This window comes from Ursus americanus, chromosome 18 (assembly GCF_024610735.1).
Source record: "Ursus americanus isolate L20-20 chromosome 18, mUrsAme1.1.p, whole genome shotgun sequence".
In the NCBI taxonomy this organism is placed as follows: domain Eukaryota; kingdom Metazoa; phylum Chordata; class Mammalia; order Carnivora; family Ursidae; genus Ursus; species Ursus americanus.
Window position 1 is genome coordinate 48357284 of NC_142144.1, and position 19292 is coordinate 48376575.

The 19292-nt window shown below is 38.2% G+C and overlaps 1 protein-coding gene across 3 annotated transcripts in view; it reads right to left on the reverse strand.

The window, feature by feature from the left end:
• The window catches only part of ADAMTSL1 (ADAMTS like 1), an 874799-nt gene that overhangs the window by 270450 nt on the left and 585057 nt on the right, over positions 1 to 19292 (reverse strand). For all 3 annotated transcript variants that reach the window (XM_087869620.1, XM_087869619.1, XM_045780274.2), the window contains exon 5: positions 14482 to 14718. In XM_087869620.1, the coding sequence (XP_087725746.1) occupies positions 14482 to 14718 (237 nt within the window). The remainder of the gene's footprint in view (positions 1 to 14481; positions 14719 to 19292) is intronic.

Genomic DNA, 19292 nt, shown 5'->3' on the forward strand with positions numbered 1-19292 from the left:
CCTAAGCGCATGTGGGACTAGCCAGTCTCCAGGTCCTGGCCACTGTGCGATCACTCCAGCCTGCAGGTGCAGTAGGCTTGCACTTGGCATTTCTGCAAGGAATGGAAGCCGTGTGTGTGAAGTTTTTCAGAATGTTTATTGTTGGCAAGGTTTTCCACTTGCATTTTCTTTTATAGTACAACTATTTTTAAGTGAATGGAATGTTCTGTGATAATTTGGCCACAAGGGAGGGAAACTTAGCTCAGGGCCTGAAATTCACTCAATAATGGTAAAAGAGACTAACAAAATGAATCCTCCAAATCACAAGAATCCTTGAAACTCTCAAGGTTCTTAAAATCACATGTACAAAAAGCACTTGCACTTAGTACAGACTGAAGAGTGCTGGACTTGGAGCCAGAACACCTCCAAGTTCGAATCCGGGCTCCACCACTTGCTTGTCTGGAGCCCTTGGGTGAGTCTCCTGCCTGCCCTGAGGCTCAGAGTCTTCAGAAACAGAATGAGGAGATTCAGCTGGTGATCTCCAAGGTTCTTTCAAAGCCACTGCTGGGTGATTAGCTTTGTGTGGAGGTTCAAAATATTTCCCAAGGCCTCTGAATTTGTCTTGGCCTCTGTGTTCTATTAACCACACTGATCATTTCTTGCCTTTCTGTCTAGATTTCTCAGATTCCTGTGTTCCCTTGGATCACAAATAGGCATCCCACAGCAAAAACACTTTGTACCTTCTTGATTTGAGCCCCTCAAGGCAGTCTCACAAAAAATAGAAAGGACAGGTGGGGTATATTACACTAATTGTAGGTGCCTGCGTGGATTTTCCTGACGCTGGCAAGCAGCCCTTCCCAGCAGTGTTCCAGGAGGGTCTTTGGCAACCATGAGTACGTTAAAACTTGGGTAAAGTTCTGTTCATGGCTCGAAATCTGGAAGGTATCTGATGCTTTAAATTGTTTTTATTAAGGATTTTGACAATTAAAGTAGCTACAACATTTTAAAAAAATTATACCTTTTCTCGATATTTCTTTGGAAATATGCCAACCAGCCAGTGTATAATTACTTACTAATTACCTTTCACATTTAGATTTGATTTTTAACATTCTTAAGCAATTATAGGAAGTGTCTTCACCCAGTTTCAAAAAGGCTTCCTGAATTTTACTTTACTATTCTAATTTAGCTTTTTTTTTTTTTTTAACCTCAGGCAAAGTTTCAAATATTTCCAATTTCTCATATACTTAAACCTTGCATTTCAAATTTCTGGGAAGACCAGCATTTTATGACCCCAAACTTAACTATATTAATTATGGAGAGAATTGAACTATTAAAACTATGTCTGAAGATCATCTAACTTAACCATGGAACATCTTGTAGGAGAAAACAATCTCCAGATCTGTTTTCTAATAAACGCTTGGGAAAGAAACTACATCACACAGGAATCCTGATTGATATTTATGGCCTTTGGAAACCTTGCATTTTGTGAGTTTAATCCCAGGAAAGATCTAAGGGCTTCAGCAATGGGAGTTCATCCAGAGAATCTGGGTGATGTACTAAGCAAACCAACAGTTATGTTGATGGCAAAGGTTCTGGGTAGACTTGGGCCATCTCTGAAGCCATGGTAAATAAAGAATGGATAGCAGGAGACCTCAAATTCTAAAGTATTTCTAGTCTAATATCATAAAACAAAAAAAAAATTAAACTTACATAAATGGACTTTGTTTCACAGCGTGAAGGAAATGAGAACAAGGCCCAAATAAATTAAACGATAAAAAAGACATTTGGAACGAATAATATTTGTGATTTAGAGAGGGTTCGGTCATCAGTAGACAAAAATAGTCAACAGAGAGATTTAGTGAGTTGTTGATCCATCCATGCAACTGTCTTATATTGAGCAAATCAATCAAGAAACACAAAGGATGAGTTGGATACAGTGTCTGCCAGTAAGGGGGTCTTAATTCAACTGGCTAGATAGTCATGAAGATTAATATAAAGGCGAAGGAAACAAGAGATAACAGGTGCAAGAGATGGGAATGAATATTAATTCCCCTGGGAAGGACAGTGAGTGCCAGGGAAGAGGATTACCTGACAGGGGACATCAAGGCCTTCCAACCTCCTCGAAACCGAGTTCCACTGTTCCCCCTACCTGCTCCTCCTGGTATACTCCTAGTTTCTAGCAAGATGCCTAACATTAGATGCTTAATAAATGAATGAATCAACAATACTTCGTCTCTCTAAGCCTCATTTCTCTCCTCTATAAAAATGGTAGCAATACACCCCCCATGGGTTCAGGGAGAAACCAAGGAGATAACATACATAAAGTGCTTGTACAGCACAGTGCCTGACATGTAAACTGCTCAATAAAGATCAGCTCTTATTATTAATATTAGGCATGATTACCTCTGTTTGTATAGGCGAGAAAAATGAGGCTTAAAAAACCTAATAAATTACTCCACAATCACACAGATAGTAAGTTTAGAAGTCAGACCTCAGACCTGTATTTGTCTGAGTCCAAAACTCAAGTCCTCCCTCCCTTCACATCCTGCTGCTGATTATAGTTTTTTGAGTTTGAGCCTCATCACCTTAAGACTGTAAGACTCTTTTGAAGACAGGGACCATGACTGTCTTCATATCCCCATGGAGTCTAATTTAGGACCACATGACAGCCCTATTTAAAAATCTGATGGAACTTCTCTGTATCTCAAATATCTCAGATGTAAAATAGAAGGAGCAAACTGCAAGATTTTAAATTCCTTTTTTAGTTTTACACTGTCTTCTGTGAAATCGCACAGTGAATTGAATAGCAGAGTTAATATCTGCTACAGGTAACCAAAGAATGTTTGTTGAGAATTTACTATGGTAAGAAAAGACCTTCTCAAGCCCAAACTTATTTCCCTTAAAAAAGGGGGGGGGGGCAAAAATGTGCCACTTCCAGCTTGATGTCACTATCCATTCATGCAGCATATACTCATTAAAGACCTGTTGCGTGCCAGTTTCTAAATCAGTTTTAATACCTACAAATACTTAGGGTCAGAAATCACTTCTTGGAACAATAATGAATGAAGGGGAAACCCATGTAGACTAAGGGATTAGTCATAATAACTCTCTGTCCAAGAGTGAGATCAGGTCACTCTCCTAGATAACGGTCTTTAGATTTGGTCCATAGACTTTTGAATCTTTGTACCACGTCTAAAAAGCATCTTTCTTCGGGCATAATTCACATACTATAAAATTCACCCATTGATAGTATATAGTTTAATGGTTTTAATACATTCATAAAATTGTGAGACCATCACCAAAGTCTGTTTAGAACATTCTCTTTACCCCCAAAAGAAAGCTCACACTCATTAGCAGTCACTCCCTGTTACTCTAACCCCAGCCTTAGGCAACCACTAATTTACTTTCCGTCTCCATAGAATTGCCTATTCTGGACATTTCATATAAATGGAATAATAGAATATGTGGCCTTTTGTGACTGGCTTCTTTCATTTAGCACATTGTTTTGAATGTTCATTCATGTTATAGCATGTGTCAGTACTTCATTCCTTTTTATTGTAGAATAATAGTCCATATAGATGGACCACATTTTATTTATCCATTTATCAGTTGATGGACATTTGGGTTGTTTCTGCTTTTTGCCTATTATGAATAGTGCTGCTATAAATAACTGAGTACAATTTGTGTGTGTGTGGACATATGCTGTTATTTCTCTTGGGTATATACCTAAGAGTGGGATTGCTTGTTCATATGGTAACTCTGTTTAACATTTTGAGGAACTGCCAGACTGTTTTCCAAAGCAGCTGCATTATTCTGCGCAACGTTTCAAGACACACACACACACACACACACCCCCCTATTTGGTGTAAATGTTGCAATAATTCTCATGGAATCCTTGCATAGGTAATAAGGTGATTCTCCAAAGTAAGAAGCAATAAATAAGGGGAAGCAGGGAATATTTTTTTTCTTTAGCTATGATTGCTGCAGAAAGCTGAGGCTCTGGCTTCTAGAGAGGTGGGCTTGAGTCTTGGTCATAGCTATATACCCAAAGGGATAGCCTAGTGACTAATAGAGAGTATTAAATATTTTTTGAACAAATTAATAGCTCCAAAAAAATCACTGCACAGTAAAGGATAAACTTTGCCCAAAGAGAAGTGTGGCTTTTACCTTTAGCTCCTGGGAGGTAATCTCTAAACCCTTGTCATTTCCTTACCAATAAGGATCATTTTGTTTGTCTGAGGGCTGTGGGTCATCGTAGAGAGTCTATGCTAACAAAGGGATTTATGGTGAGAGCTTTGGGCCACAGGATATCAACTCAACCTCTAGAGAGGCTGGAGACTAAGGTCAGCCATGCAGATGGTCAGCAATGTCTATGTGATCAAACCTCTATAAGAACTCTGGACACCAAGACTTGGGTGTGTCCCTGCTTGACAATACACCGTGCATACTGTCACATACTGTTGCTAGGAGAAGCAAGCAGAGTCTACACAGCTCTACTGGCATGAGGACAACTGGCAGGGCTATACGTGAACTCTTCTGAACCCTGTTCTACGCCTTTCTTCCCTTGGCTGATATTGATCAGTATCTTTTTGCTGTAACAAACTGTAACTGTGAGCACAACAGATTTCAGTGAGTTCTGTGGGTCCTTCTAGTAAATTAATTATCAAACCTGAGAGTAGTCTTGGAAATCCCAAACTTGAAGCTGGTATGAAAAGTGAGCATAGTCTTGGGGAATCTCAAACGTTGTAGTCACTAACAATACTGAAACACTCTTAAAGATAATTAGGTAAAATTGAGCACATTCAGTATTTTTGCAAAGAGGTGGCCCAAAGAATCATCTGTGAAACAAGGCATCATGGGATGAATCAAGAAAGTTGCCAGATGCTGATAGAGCTTTCACTTATAGGAACACAGAATTCCAGGTCATGGAGTTCCCCACTTGAGCTACATACAGTCAGATTCCTATTAACAAGGAGGTGTGCTTACTGATACTATGCTTCATTGTTAAAAAAATATCTTTTCCCAGAGACAGATGACATATAATAGAGATAATGGGATTTGAATTGTAGCTTCGCCTTTTTCTAGTTGTATGAACTTCTATGAGCCTCAATCCCCTCAGTTATCAAATGGAAATGATAAAGATATCCCAAAGAATTGGCACAAGAAGTACATGGTGACATGCACAGTGTACTCGGCAGACTATCTAGCACCAAAAAGGATAAAATCTGAAATTTGTTTCTATGTTAGATTCACTCCCTCTTCAACTACTTCACCGAATCTCTTTGGGAAAACAAAATCAATCCCATCTTTCCCAACCCACGCTTCATTTCAATGGAAAAATTAAATGAATGTAACTTTCAAAAAAGTTTTCCTATGAAAGCTATAGGAAGAAAGGTTTCCCACCTCACAAACTGAATATCAAGATGGAAAAAATATTCCCATTTAACGAAAATGTTTTTTGTGAGTAGGCATAATACATAAATTTAAAAAAAGGACCCAATTGGGATGGCAGGAAGGAAATATCATGAGATGAATGAGGGCCTATGGAATGTCACTTTTTATCTCTCTTGGCTCTTCAAAGAGAGAAGATACCTCAAGGAACTTCAAAATGCTACACACTAGTTTGGCTTTAGTTTTTCCTGAAAGAGACGTTTAGGTTGACTTGTCATCCAACTGGTACGTGGTCATAGACAAGGTTAACCTGGCAAATTTTTAATCATGCATAAATAGGCCTGTGACTATACAAGCTTAATGGAAACACACCTTTCAATTAAGAAGGCAGAGTTAAGAGGGAGGGAGAAAGGGCTCAATGAGTGAATATCAGATGGCATCATCTTCTCATTGCTTGTCCCTGCCCCAAACCAATGCCTGGCTCTTTTCCTGTATTTCATTTCAATGAATGATAGTACCACACATTGCTTGCACTAGAAAACCAGGCATTATCTTCAGCTCTCAATTTTTCTCTCCTGATGCATTTAACCAATCTCCAAGTCCATGAATTCTACCTCTAATTTGTATTCAAATCTCTCCTTCTCATCCCACTACCAAATTTTGCCCTCTTCCAATCTATTACTCTCACTGAAAATAGAGTACTCTTTCTGAAATACACATCTCACCTTATCTTCCAACTGTTTGAATTATTCCAAAGGCACTCTTTTGCCCTCAATATTACAAGTTCCCAATATTCTTACTAAACTTTACACATCTCCTCATAACATAAACCCTTTATCCCTTCACTCTCCTTCTTCAGTTCTAGGCACTGGTTAGAGCATTTTCAGTTCTCTTCCTCTGAGCATTCTTGGTTCCATGTCTTGGTTAAATATTCTGCCTATTTACACAGACTAAATTTCCCCCATTGTTGCTCTTACATACTATTAAAAATATATGTATGTACACGTAGGTATGTGTGTGTATATGTATATATGTATATGTTTGCACTACCTGTAAATAAACAGGGATGCATTCTATTGTGGGTTGAATTGTGTCTCCCAAAAAGATATGTTGAAATTCCTTCATTGCTCCCTCCTCTCATTACCTGTGAATGTGATCTTATGTAGAAAGAGCCTCTTTGTAGAAATAACCAAGTTAAGATGAGGTCATACTCAATTAGAATGGGCCCTGATCCCATATCACTGGTGTTCTCAGAAGAAGAGAAACCAGAGACACCAGAAGAAGGCCATGTAAAGACAAAGAGTTAGGCAGAGAGGGAAGATGGCCCCATGAAGACGAAAGTAGAGACTGATGGCCACTATTAGAAGCTAGGAAAGGCAATAAAGTTCTACCCGGAGTCTCAGAGGAAGAATGGCTCTGGAGACACAATGAGTTTGGATTTCTAGCTTCCAGAACTGTGGTAGAATACGTTTCTGTTGTTTTAAGTCACCCAGTAAAGAAACCCACTGTATAAGAAATTTGGGCTTCAATGAGAGACTATGGACTCTGAGAAACAAACTGAGGGCTTCAGAGGGGAGAGGGGTAGGGGAATGGGATAGACTGGTGATGGGTAGTAAGGAGGGCACGTATTGCATGGTGCACTGGGTGTTATACGCAACTAATGAATCATTGAACTTAAATCAGAAACCAGGGATGTACTGTATAGTGACTAACATAATATAATAAAAAAACATTAAAAAAAAAAGAAATTTGGGCTTCACTCTGATGCAAAAGAGTACAATTGAAATGATTTGAGCAGAGAAGAAATGAAGCCAGATCCGTATTTTACAAGGAGCACCCTGTTTACAGTGAGGAGAATATAGTCTAGTGACTCGAGTGTACTTTTTTGTATTCAGTGAGGGGCATGCAGTATAGTGATGGTAGTATAATTTTCTATATATTTGTCATCTCTCTCCTCGGAGTGTAAATTCAGAGACTGTTTTTTCCTCTCCATTCATCTATCTCCAGTATCAAGCATACACACTGGTAATTCCTAAGTAGGTATTTGTTAAATGAGTAATTTTTTTAAATAACTGAATTTTTCACAGTAACCCTACAAAGGTATGACTCCTGAGCGAAGAGATCTCACTTAACTTTGTATCTTCAGTACCCCACCCGTAGCAGTTTCTTGAGAGAAGAAATACACGATGTTCAGAAACTAAGGAACTTGCTAAAATTTAACTAGTAAGCTAGTAAATGAGCTCGTTTTATCTTTACCGTATCCTGCAAAGGGGGGAGAAAGAAAGAATACACATTACATCTTTTTTTTTTTTTTAAAGATTTTATTTATTCATTTGACAGAGATAGAGACAGCCAGCGAGAGAGGGAACACAAGCAGGGGGAGCAGGAGAGGAAGAAGCAGGCTCATAGCTGAAGAGCCTGACGTGGGGCTCGATCCCATAACACCGGGATCACGCCCTGAGCCGAAGGCAGGCACTTAACCGCTGTGCCACCCAGGCGCCCCTACACATTACATCTTTAAAGCAACACCATGCTTCCACATAGAAGTGGATTACAAAACACAGAAGGAGAACGGCTAACTCCTTGCTCCTGACATCACCAGCTTTAGAATAACTGGTAGACATTTGATACCAGTGACTTAGGTCACAGACAGAAATGGAGAAATAATCATTCCACTTAATTCATTTCTAACTACTCGCCACAGGAGTTATTAAAAATGGAAAGAACTTCTTTGTTAGAAGCACGGTTCATTGTAATGTTGCCATAATATAAATGTCAAAACTCCATGATCCAATTTACAGCTTGTTTTTTAATTGTATTATTCATGTTAAAACTATATTCTATAAGGCATTACTTAAAAGAAGGTCTTCCTTTTTGAAATGGTTTATTTTCTAAAATAGCCATAAGCAATATTATAAATGTGTAGATTCATTACAAAAGAGCTGGTTTAGAGTGACACTTTGTCTTTTTGATATACATATATTAGATATTAACTAATGAATTTCATTAATTATAGATATAAAGCACACATTTCTGAATTTGACTTCAAAATAACCTCAAAATTATTTTTAACAGCAGCACATGTTCTATCTGTAAATTTATGCTACTCTCTTTTATATATTTAAAACAGAAACTAGCTTTGTGCTTTATAGCAAATATAAATGGGGTAATTTGGATAATGAAAATAAATGAATAACAGCAGTACTAATAGAGCCGATCCTATTTGTGATGGCTCATTAACTCTGGACAGGATGCAATTCACTACCCTGGATCAGGAGTTGATAATGGTACAATGTGGAGCTATTAGTAAGAGAAGGTTTGCAATAGGAAATTAACAGAAGGTCTGTTCATTCATTGGGAAGTCAGTATCCCCTTCTGTACGTATAACTGCATTAAACCATGCACTCGAAAAGAGAAAAAGTCAATGGCAAGAAGTGATTTGGGTACTACTACCACTACTGCTACTACAGGCTAGTATTTATCAAGCTTATAGTAAGCACTTTCAACATTTGATTACTTAATCCTCACAGCAATCCTATCAGGTAGTTACAAATCTTAGCCTCATTTGCAGATGGGGAAGCTGAGGCTAGGAACTTGCTCCAAGTCCCGTACCAAGGAGTGATGGAACCTAAATTCGAACCGGCAGCCTGACTCCAGACCCTGTGCTCTGAACTATTCATAGGATGATGAATGCTCCCCCCCCCCCCCCGCCCCAGCTCGGCCTTATCTCCAACTTCTTCTGATCTTGAATGACAACAAGCAAATAAAAATCCCAGTATTTCTCAGTTTGAGAGGCAAGGTCGGGGCGAGACACCAACACAGTGATCTGCCAGGAACAATGATCAAATTCTAGGGTGGGAGGGAAAGGGAGTAGAGTGGTTTGAAAAGATATCTTCACCAAACCTGTTGTTTTCATGTATAAATGATAGCGTTAAAGCTGAACAAAATCTGGGCCCATGGGATATGCTGATGAAATTACACAGGGAGCACAGTCAAAAATGTTGATAAACATTGACGTTCTCTGACCTCTAGCCTGCCATTAACGAGCTGTAAGATCCTGGGAAAATCATACCTAGTAGCAATATTCTCTGGGCTGGACTAGATCTCAAAGACAGTGTTTTCCAAACGCTAGTTGTGAAGCCCTGTAACAATTTTTGTGCTCTGGAGGCAACCCCACCCCCCCAAGTACAGGGTAGTAACTTTCCCCCAAGGCAAAGTATATTTGAATTATTGTCCTTGATTCTGAAATCAGGTTATTATGTCCTTGTTATTAACATTTCGGTTATGAAATGATGGTGGTGAAGTACACGATGAATCAGAAGTTGCTTACTTTACCTCCTTCTAGAAACTTTTTTGAATTGTTACAGGGTGATGACGTCTCACGCAGGGAACCACAACTTTTACGTATTTTGCAAGTTAAAATGTTTCAGGTTCTCTGCATTTCCATAGCACTTTACACTTATGCATTTTCACACGAATTATCTCACTTGGTGTTCGACGGTCTGCGAGACAATCTTATTTCCCACAGATTGAAAAACAGAATTCAGGAAGCCTGATCAAGATTATGAAAGAAGAGCCAGATTCTAAGCCCTGTCCTTTAACTTTAAATCCTGTCTGCTTTTCAACCCATAAGTGCTTCATAAATCTGGTCAAACAACAGGATCGTAAGGAGGGCAATCTATAGAGAACTAATAAATCTGAGTTTCTGGGGGATGGGGACTAAGAGTTGTATCTTTTAAGGGCTCTCCAAGTGATTCTGGTATGCAGCCTAGTTTGGGAGCCATTCCTGAACTTCGGATGGTTTCCGTCTCTATCCACTCAGCCTCCCCAGAGCAGTAAGATCTTTGGAGTCAGCTAGAGCTTGGTATCGCTGGGCTGGTGCTGTAACCGAGCCTCGGGTCTTCAGCTGTGAAATGAAGATAATGCTCCCTAATGCGGAGAGTTGTAAATACAGCTGACCCTGGAACAGTTCAAGGTTTAGAGGTGCCCAGCTCCCTGTGCAGTTGAAAATGCACGTATGACTTTTGACTCTCCAAAATCTTAACTACTTATAGCCTACTGTTGACTAGAAGCCTTACCGATAACATCAACAGTTGACTAATCAATATTTCATGTGTTATATGTATTATGGACCGTATTCTTAAAATAAAGTAAGCTAGAGAAAAGAAAAGCTTAAGGAAATCATAAGGAAAATACACTTTCAGTACTGTACTGCATTTATCCATACAGTAAGTTTACGTCACCTGTTTACAACATAAAATGTCTCCATCAATATTGCCGTACTGATACAAAACACTGTAGGTGGTGGAACTAACACTCAACAACAAAAATGCAGACAGACTGTGCAATCTGTCTTTGTGTGGGAGTTTTGATAAGTTTTAGCTTTCTGTAACAGATTTGTGCATGTCTCCAGTTAGTAACTGATGAAGTAGCTGCATCTACACATATTTCATGAGTTCATGATGTAACTAACTTCTTCATTTTTTGGATATTTCTAGGCTACCTGGTTCATCTGTGAGTTTTTTCAAATTGTTGCAAATCTCCAAATTTTTTTCTAATGTATTTATTGAAAAAAAATCCATGTATAAATGGACCCACAAAGTTTGCACCCATGGTGTTCAAGTGTCCATTGTATTAGAAAAAATAGACACAAAATGCCTAGGTAGGGTAGTCACTCAAGAATGGAAGCTACTTTATGATTAATATTACTACTACCACTGGAGTGAGTATACTGCCTAATATGATGCTCTGCTATTACTAAGAATAAGACATTATTATAAATGACGATGATTCTAGAATTTTCCTGAAGCAACCCAAACAAATACAGACAACCCACTCAATCATGACCTTGGGACAGTTTCCGGTCTCAGTTTCCTTCTCTACGGATTGCTAAGGTATCTCCTGGCTCAAAAGGGTTAAGACTCCGCAGTTGTATTTAATAGTTTAATCATTGTATTTAATAGTTTAATCGTTGTATTTAATAGTTTAATAGTTAGAGGCCCAGTTTGAGGAAGTGGTTCTTACTTGAACATTAAACAGGTATAACTGAAATAATTAGTACTTATAAATGACAAGTCTCTGTAGTTATGCTGTCATTTTCTATCAAAGCAAGGCTACGTCAAAGCTAGATATTTGCTTCTTTATACTTATAATTTTTATCTGTCAAGCATCAAAAATATTTGACACAGCTTACCAAAAAGGTTATAATAAGGCAGAAAGAAAGCCAGAGAAAGAGCTAAGAATCCCCAACAAATGTGGTAGAAATGAAGGAAAATAGAGCAGAGAAGATGTTTTTTTTTTTTTTCCAGGAAACTAGGAGAAGCTGTTCAAGTGAAAAGCTACACATTTAAGTCAGCATCGAGCCTTTTGACAGTTTTAGAAATTACAAAAACGTGGCTTTTTCTTACTGTTTCTTGCCAAAGACTGAAAATATGAATATATAGATACATGCTAAATAAAGGAATTTTTTCTAAGTAGAATAGAATTTATGTGTTTAAACTCTTGGAGGTAGTAGTGAGTGCTTTTCTTACAGTGAGTCACTTTACTCTTGTCCTTCTAAAAATGCATACTACACTGCATTTAAATATCCCACCTTTATTCCTCTATCCTCTTGCTATCGTCTGTCCCTTCCCTCTTTTTTATAAAACTGAAGTCGGCTTTAATCATGAAAATACAGGCTAGTATGGTAATGGTAGCAAGGATCCAAATTTATATCCATTACAAATTCATATTAAGCTGTAGTTTTTGATCCCCGAGCATGATTAATTTGATTTATTGCTTTCTACCCTCTGCCCTAGTTTTAATCAAAAACAAAACTCCTTCCTGGTTTCAGGCTTAGTTTTCTTACGGTTTCCTTGCTGTCACTGCCCTGACCCAGCCTCATGCTTCGCCTCACGTAGGCTGCTCTAAGAGCCCCCTTTCAGCTGGATTCCTTGGCTTTAGGGCCTTGCACTTCCAAGTCCGACAACTGCAGCTATATTAATCTCTCTAAGGCAGAGCTATGATTATGTCTTTTCTCCACCAAAACACTCTCTTGGCCACCCACTGCTTACCAGAGTCCTGTCCGTCTGCTGTTCAAGCATCCATGATTTTCTCCCAAACCACCTCTCTGTCTTCTTGCTATAGACCTGGGTGGGGGTGGGGGGTGCCCTGCTCTCCCCCCAAACTGCATGTCAGTGCCTGAATGCAATCCGAGTTATTTCATCTCCTTTACCATGTTATTGCCCCCTTTCGGATACTCTTTTCAGATACTCTGTAATTTACATTTGCCACGCTCCCCCAAATCTAAAAAGTCAAACTCATGGGAATTGAAGAGAAGGAGGCATGCTTTACTTGCAACCGAACGTGCAGCACTATTACTCTGTATCGACTATATATAAAATTCATACTTTCACTGCTGAGATAGGATTCCCTTTCAGCTGCCAACATATATGAGGCCAGCTGGCAGGATTAGGCTAGGCAAGAAAGAGGCCACGTTGAACTCCCATGCCACAGAAATAAACGAAACCTAATTTGCTGACCCGTCTTGTTTATTTTGGTCCATTCATCAGTGTAATACAGTACAAACAGCTGTGGACTAGAGATCAGGAGACTGGGAATTTTGATCAATCATATAACTTTCAGAAAATCATGTAATTATTCTGTTTTTTTTTTCATTTACAAAATGAAAATTGGCTTTACTCTAATAGGAAACACACATAAAGGATTATTATTATTTTATTTGCCATTCCCTAGAATATAGCCTTTTTTTTTCTGTATGCATTCACTTTACAATTCTCTATTATTCCCAAAGCTTTTATAGATTTCATAATTCCATTTCAACACCAGTGAAAATCCCAGAGAAGGAAGCAAGCCCCAAATATCACAAGCAATATTCAAATATATGGCTTTCTAGGATATGGCGTAGATAATCTCTTAGGCTTTTCCGATCTCTAAAATAGTAAGATTCTATATTCAAGTTTGTAGCCGAAATTCACATAGCTCTTGTATATAAAGTAATCTGCAGACACGTATATATCATCTCCAACCTCCATACCTGAGAAGTGCTTGGACGTGCCGCAATTTCCCTGTCTCGTGAGTTTAGATTTTATGAAGGTATAGCATGTCTGTCTCCCCTCTCATACACAGAAAATCACGCGGGACACCTCACATTTCTTGTAGCAATTCACATTACAGTTACTCCTTTTATATATTAATATAGGTTTAGGTTTTAAACAAACATGTGAATTGGAAATGACAAATTACTGAAACATATTTTATGCTTATTCTTATATTGCTAGCTGAGATATTAGAGATTCTGAAGAGAGAAAAATTTCAACCGATCTTGTCTTGGGAGAAGCAAAGCTTCTCAAAATAGCTACTTAGTGAAATATAAAAGTATATGGTCAAGTATAGCACACAGCCACTGCGTGCTCCCAAAACTAGGCTGGCCATCCTAATCCAGAGTTGATTTTCATATAAAGATGGCACATACATCCCAAACATACTAACTACTAACTTCCTCTCTTACTAACTCCCCGCCCAATTGATAAATTGACACCAGAAATCAAACCTCTTTATTACCCCTATTTTAAAGACTTTCTTGGATGAATCTGACTGAGCTCACACTGCCATGCCTTCAGTAGTTTGCCTGAACTTTCAACAATATTACAGTTATAATAATGAAGACATAAATTTGCCCAGAGTTTACCTGGAAACTTTAAAGTTAATCTCACCCAAGTAACTCTGAAGCGCTAAGTAAATGAGAATTGATGCCTCCAAATACACACAGACACACACGTACATACAAATACATTTCAGGGACAACCGAGGTAGAGGTAATTTCGGAGTCTAATACAAAAGGGACACACATACTCAAGAACTTTTAGCCGTTCACACTCAGCTGAGACTCGAAGAAAGAATGAAACAATTCCAGCCCTCTTTTCCTTCACACAAGCTACAACATTTGTGGTTTCAATTGAAATTAAACTTCAATTTTCAAATCTGTCATCCTCCATAAATTCTAGGAAAAGTAACACTGAATGACTGAGATAGCAGGAGTATACAAAAGCTATTTACACAGAGACACTAAAACCCTCTGGATAAATAGAATGGAAAGAAGCCAGCACTTACTTGGCACAATCCACTGATGCACATATCCAAAGATTCTGTGTAGCAACGGGTCCCATCTAAGACTTTAGGTGCTAGTTCAACAACCAGGGTGGTTCCTTTGGCTTGGCATTTGAGTGAACATGGGTTGTCGGGGTCATTAGCCACAGGAAGCCATTCATAAAACTGGCCATGGTGCTTGACATCGTTGTGAGCAGAGCATTGCTGAGCCCGGAAATCGCCTGCCTCTGGCGGGCAGTCCTGGAGAAGAGAGGTGGGAGGGACACACAGGTGAAAAGGGCAGCCCAAACAGAAAACTGGAGCCGCTACGGGGTCGGTCAAAGTCTTAGAAAACAACACAAATGTCCTGGTTGTTACAGATGGGCATTCCCATATCATCGGAGAGGTCATATGATTCTTTGGCCTTGAAAAATGTAAAGCTTTGAGAAAAATAATCACCTGGAAATATATTTTTGGACTAAAGTTAGATGGAATAGTAATCAGCTTGAGATCGATCTGATTGACATTCATTGGGAAAGTCGTCACCCTGAAATCTGTTTTCTGAAAGATGTTGACTGGTCCATGGATCCCCCACAATGAAATGCCATTTCGATTTCCTTGTAACTTAAGCAGAACTTACTGAAGTCAGAGGGTTAGTCGAAAAACACGCCTGTTGCTTTCAGTTCTGATAATGAAAGCTATGACAATACTGTAGCAGCTCGCCGCACAAATTTGGGATAATTTCACTCAAATATTTTTTGTGGAGTTGTTGGTAAGTTTTTCTACAACTTAGGCTGCACAGTATCTAGAATTAAATATGGGGAACAAAAAAGAGAAAAGAGCATTTATATCTGAATTTCCTTAGCTTAAGGCAACACAGCAGAGTGGAAAGGTTTGGACTTCTCGGATGGGAGCAAGGCTACGATACAGTGGGTCTCTCTGAGACTAGGTTTTCTTTTGTTTAAACAGAGGCAATACTACTACTCAGCTCTCAAGGTCACTGTAAGAATTTCATGGGCTTATGTCAGCCAAATGCTGGCACAAGGAAGACGGTACATGGTAGCTATTACTATGATTATTCAATGAAGCCACTGAAGAGAAAAAGCTGGAGAGAGATCCTCTGAATTTGAATTTTAAATCACATTGGCAGGGACCAGTGGAAAATAAGAATGTTTTAAACCTATATCTTATAAAGGGCACTTTAAAATTAAAACTATAACTCAGGATGGCTATTATCTAAAACACGATACATTTGAGTGAAAGCAAATGATATTCAACTTTAAAAAGGCAAGAATCACCTATCCCTCGGAAAGGCTTTTGGATATATTTATTTCATTCTCCACGTGTTCAGATTAGGATTTAGTATGGAAGATTATAGAATATCCATTTGTCGGGGTGCCTGGGTGGCTCCCATTAAGCATCTGCCTTCAGCTCAGGTCATGATCTCAGGCTCCCTGCTCAGTGGGGAGTCTGCTTCTCCCTCCCCTCTGTCCTTCCCCCCGCTCGTGCTTTTTCTCTCTTTCTCTCTCTCAGATAAATATAAAATCTTTAAAAAAAAAAAAGAATATCCATTTGTTGAAAGGCTTTTACTATAATTTTAAAAAATCTCAAATAGGGCTTTGCATGTGGCCTTTAGCAGGTCTCGGTTACCCCATCACCATTTTTGAGGGCTCTTCTCATACAAGGTTTCATTCTCTGAAAATCTCTTTAAAGAAGCATTGTGAGAACAGCATTACTCTATTTCATAAAATGGAATTCCTGACTCTTTTTTCAAACTTTAGTGATACTAGTAAGTAGCATATAAGGTTTTAATATTTGGAGCAGCACAAATTCTTTCTAGGCAAGATGGTGGATAAACACTTATACACTTATTTAAGATGAACATAAAATAGCTTAAAATGCAATATAAAATCTCCAAGGTATTTTACGGATAGTATTATATATGTTTTTGGAGTGAATAAAACATAGTATTAAAGGAAAAATAATTTATATAATATAGGTATAGACACATAGGTACCCAGTGAGGCTTAAGTGATTTCAAATATTGTCTGAAGAAAGTATAATTAAAATTCATTACTTATTAATTTTGTAAATGATAGAACTTTAAAAAATTTTGAATTGTAGCCTATCAATTAATCAATAGCATGTTATACTTTGTCTCTTGTGATATTTCGTTGTTCGTCATGAGAAATAAAACAAAAACCATACCCTACAAAACTATGCTATGAATCACACAACAGGTAAGTTGTACAATGGTAACACAAATTGTCCGAACTTAAATGTTTTAATGCTAGCTCCTTTCCGACCACGTGTTCCAAAATAAAAGCAAAAGCAGATTTAAGCAGTCACTCTTGATGGGCTCCCGTTAAAAACAAGACCACAACTTGTTTATGGATCCTACCAGTCTCTGCTTAGACCTCACTCACTAGCATCTGTCCCGAGATAACCCTATGACTGAACATTGTCCCTCAATCTACACATCCTTTTCCTAAACTTCCCCCACTTGAGACACAACAGAGACTGTTAATAAAACCTGCTGTCTATGATCAACAAGTTTCCCTGGTGGCCACTGCATGTGAGCTCCCATAGCAGAACTGATAGTTTAGTCAATAATGTTTATTTTATTTTATTTTATTTTATTTTATTTTATTTTATTTTATTTTATTTTATTTTAGAGAGAGAGACAGCACGAGTGTGGGGGGCAGAGGGAGAGGGAGAAAGAATCTCAAGCAGACTCCCCGCTGAGTGAGGAACCGAGAGGGAACTTGATCTCATGACCCTGAGATCATGACCTGAGCTGAATTCAAGAGTTGGCGTCTCAATGACTGAGCCACCCAGGTGCCCCTTATTAATGATGTTTAAATTAAGTGTTTTCAGTTGCGTAATATCGGCCATCCCAAGAATCACTTGATTTCTCAGTAGTACAAAAGAAATATTGAAGTGGACTCAAGAAAGCAGATCGTTGGGGAAATTGTTTAGAATGGTCACAAATCCCTCTCGTAATTAACTTTTACCTCCTTTTTCTAGAAAGGAAAGCGAATCAGCTGTAAGAGAATTACAGGGTCAGGCTGAATCACCTCTACATTAAAGTAATGAGGGTAATATATAATTAAGAGACCTCTTAGTATGAACCAGAGATAATTTTCTGCATTTATCCAATTCCGAGAAGAGTGTCAGTTATGTTTTTAAATTGATGTTACATCATCTTAGTACAGACATAAAACTGCAGAGTCTCTTAGAGTCCGTTCTATTCAACCACATGTGTTGAGTCTTCCCATCTTTACTAAAATAAATAAGACTCAAAGGCATTCAAAGGTAAAATAAGTAAAAAGTTAAAATATTAGCACTTTGAGGTTTTCTCTTCTGTGATGAAAACAGTCAACAGAGAACGGAGGAGCAGACTGATGGTCCTGTTCTCAACTCACCTGTATCTAATCGCTGCAAGGGTATCGGTTACAGGTTTCATGAACTTTCACAACTGGAGACATGTCTCTAAGAATAATAATGCTTGGGAATACCTTTACTCACTTTTATCATTACTGTCTTTTCTTCCACCCATATTTTTTAGGAGTGGGAAAATACATTTTGCTAAATTGAGAATGTACTTAAAACCTGGAGTTGAGAGTTGGAAACTGGACTTGAACCTTTTTAATGTTTTAGTTTATTTGTACTTGGCAAAATGCAACTTCCTGTTTTAAGAAAAAGGACTTAAGAGGACTTATAAAACAGGTTCAGAAAGCTTCTTGGACATCAAATAGCTCTTACAAAATAACATTTTGATGATTTAAGTGTAAATGAATCAGAAACATATGAATCAAATTTCCCTTGAAATACACATGTTTAAAAATTAAGGGAAGAAGGATTTGGCAAAAGCTTCTTTGTGGAACCCAAAACATCTCAAGCAGAGTTCAAGACCCTCATTGAACCCCTGATACACCTGGGATCACCCAGCTGCAGGAGTGGAAACTCAAGCAAAGTCATCGGAGCTTCTTGTCCCACCAGTACGATATTAATAATTGCAACAGAAGAGCTCTCATTTGTATAGAGATTCACCATGTACAAAGTTTTTAGTTTTTAATTATAATTTGGTTCATGAGACCAGTATCCTCCTAGAAATCAGATTTAGAAACTGATGCCCTAATTGCTTTGAAAAATATTTAATGTCTTATCCTGGGCATCACCTTTGAAATATTAGCTTCTGGAGAGATGCTTTAGGATACCATATGTCATCAGTTCCCCTTAGGTTATACTGAATGTAGAATGTACTGGATATATATAACGTGATTTTGGTTCTCATCAAATCTTAGTAGCAGGAATCATGAGTTTTCAGCGGGGATAATTAAAACAAATGAATTATTTATGTATTTATGCACTGAACCTGGCTCATAGGTAGCAATGACAAAAATAATTAAGATTACTGAAAAGTCTAGTGGCTATTTGAACTAAACACATCCCTCTCTAAGAACGTGGCAAAAAACATGTGTGGGAGGGATGCACTGGATTAAAGTTCCCCCACTTCCAGCCTCTCTTATGTCTCTAGAAAAACCATCAAGTAGAAATGCAGCAAGAAAGAGCAATCTAACACTTTCCCTGGCCTTCTATTTCCAACTAACCATAATATGCTTGTGAATTGACAACTCTCTGTCAGGTTACTGACTTAGGATTTCCTCACTCTGCAAAAAAGTATATTTTATTTAAAATAGTTAGATGATGCCATGAATTACTGTATTTAGCCATTAATACAGCATAATAGTTTTTCTCTCCAATTTTTAAGCACTCGATTTCCGAATGGCAACAGAATTTTCTTCTTTAAAAGCACAGAAATAAAATCTGAC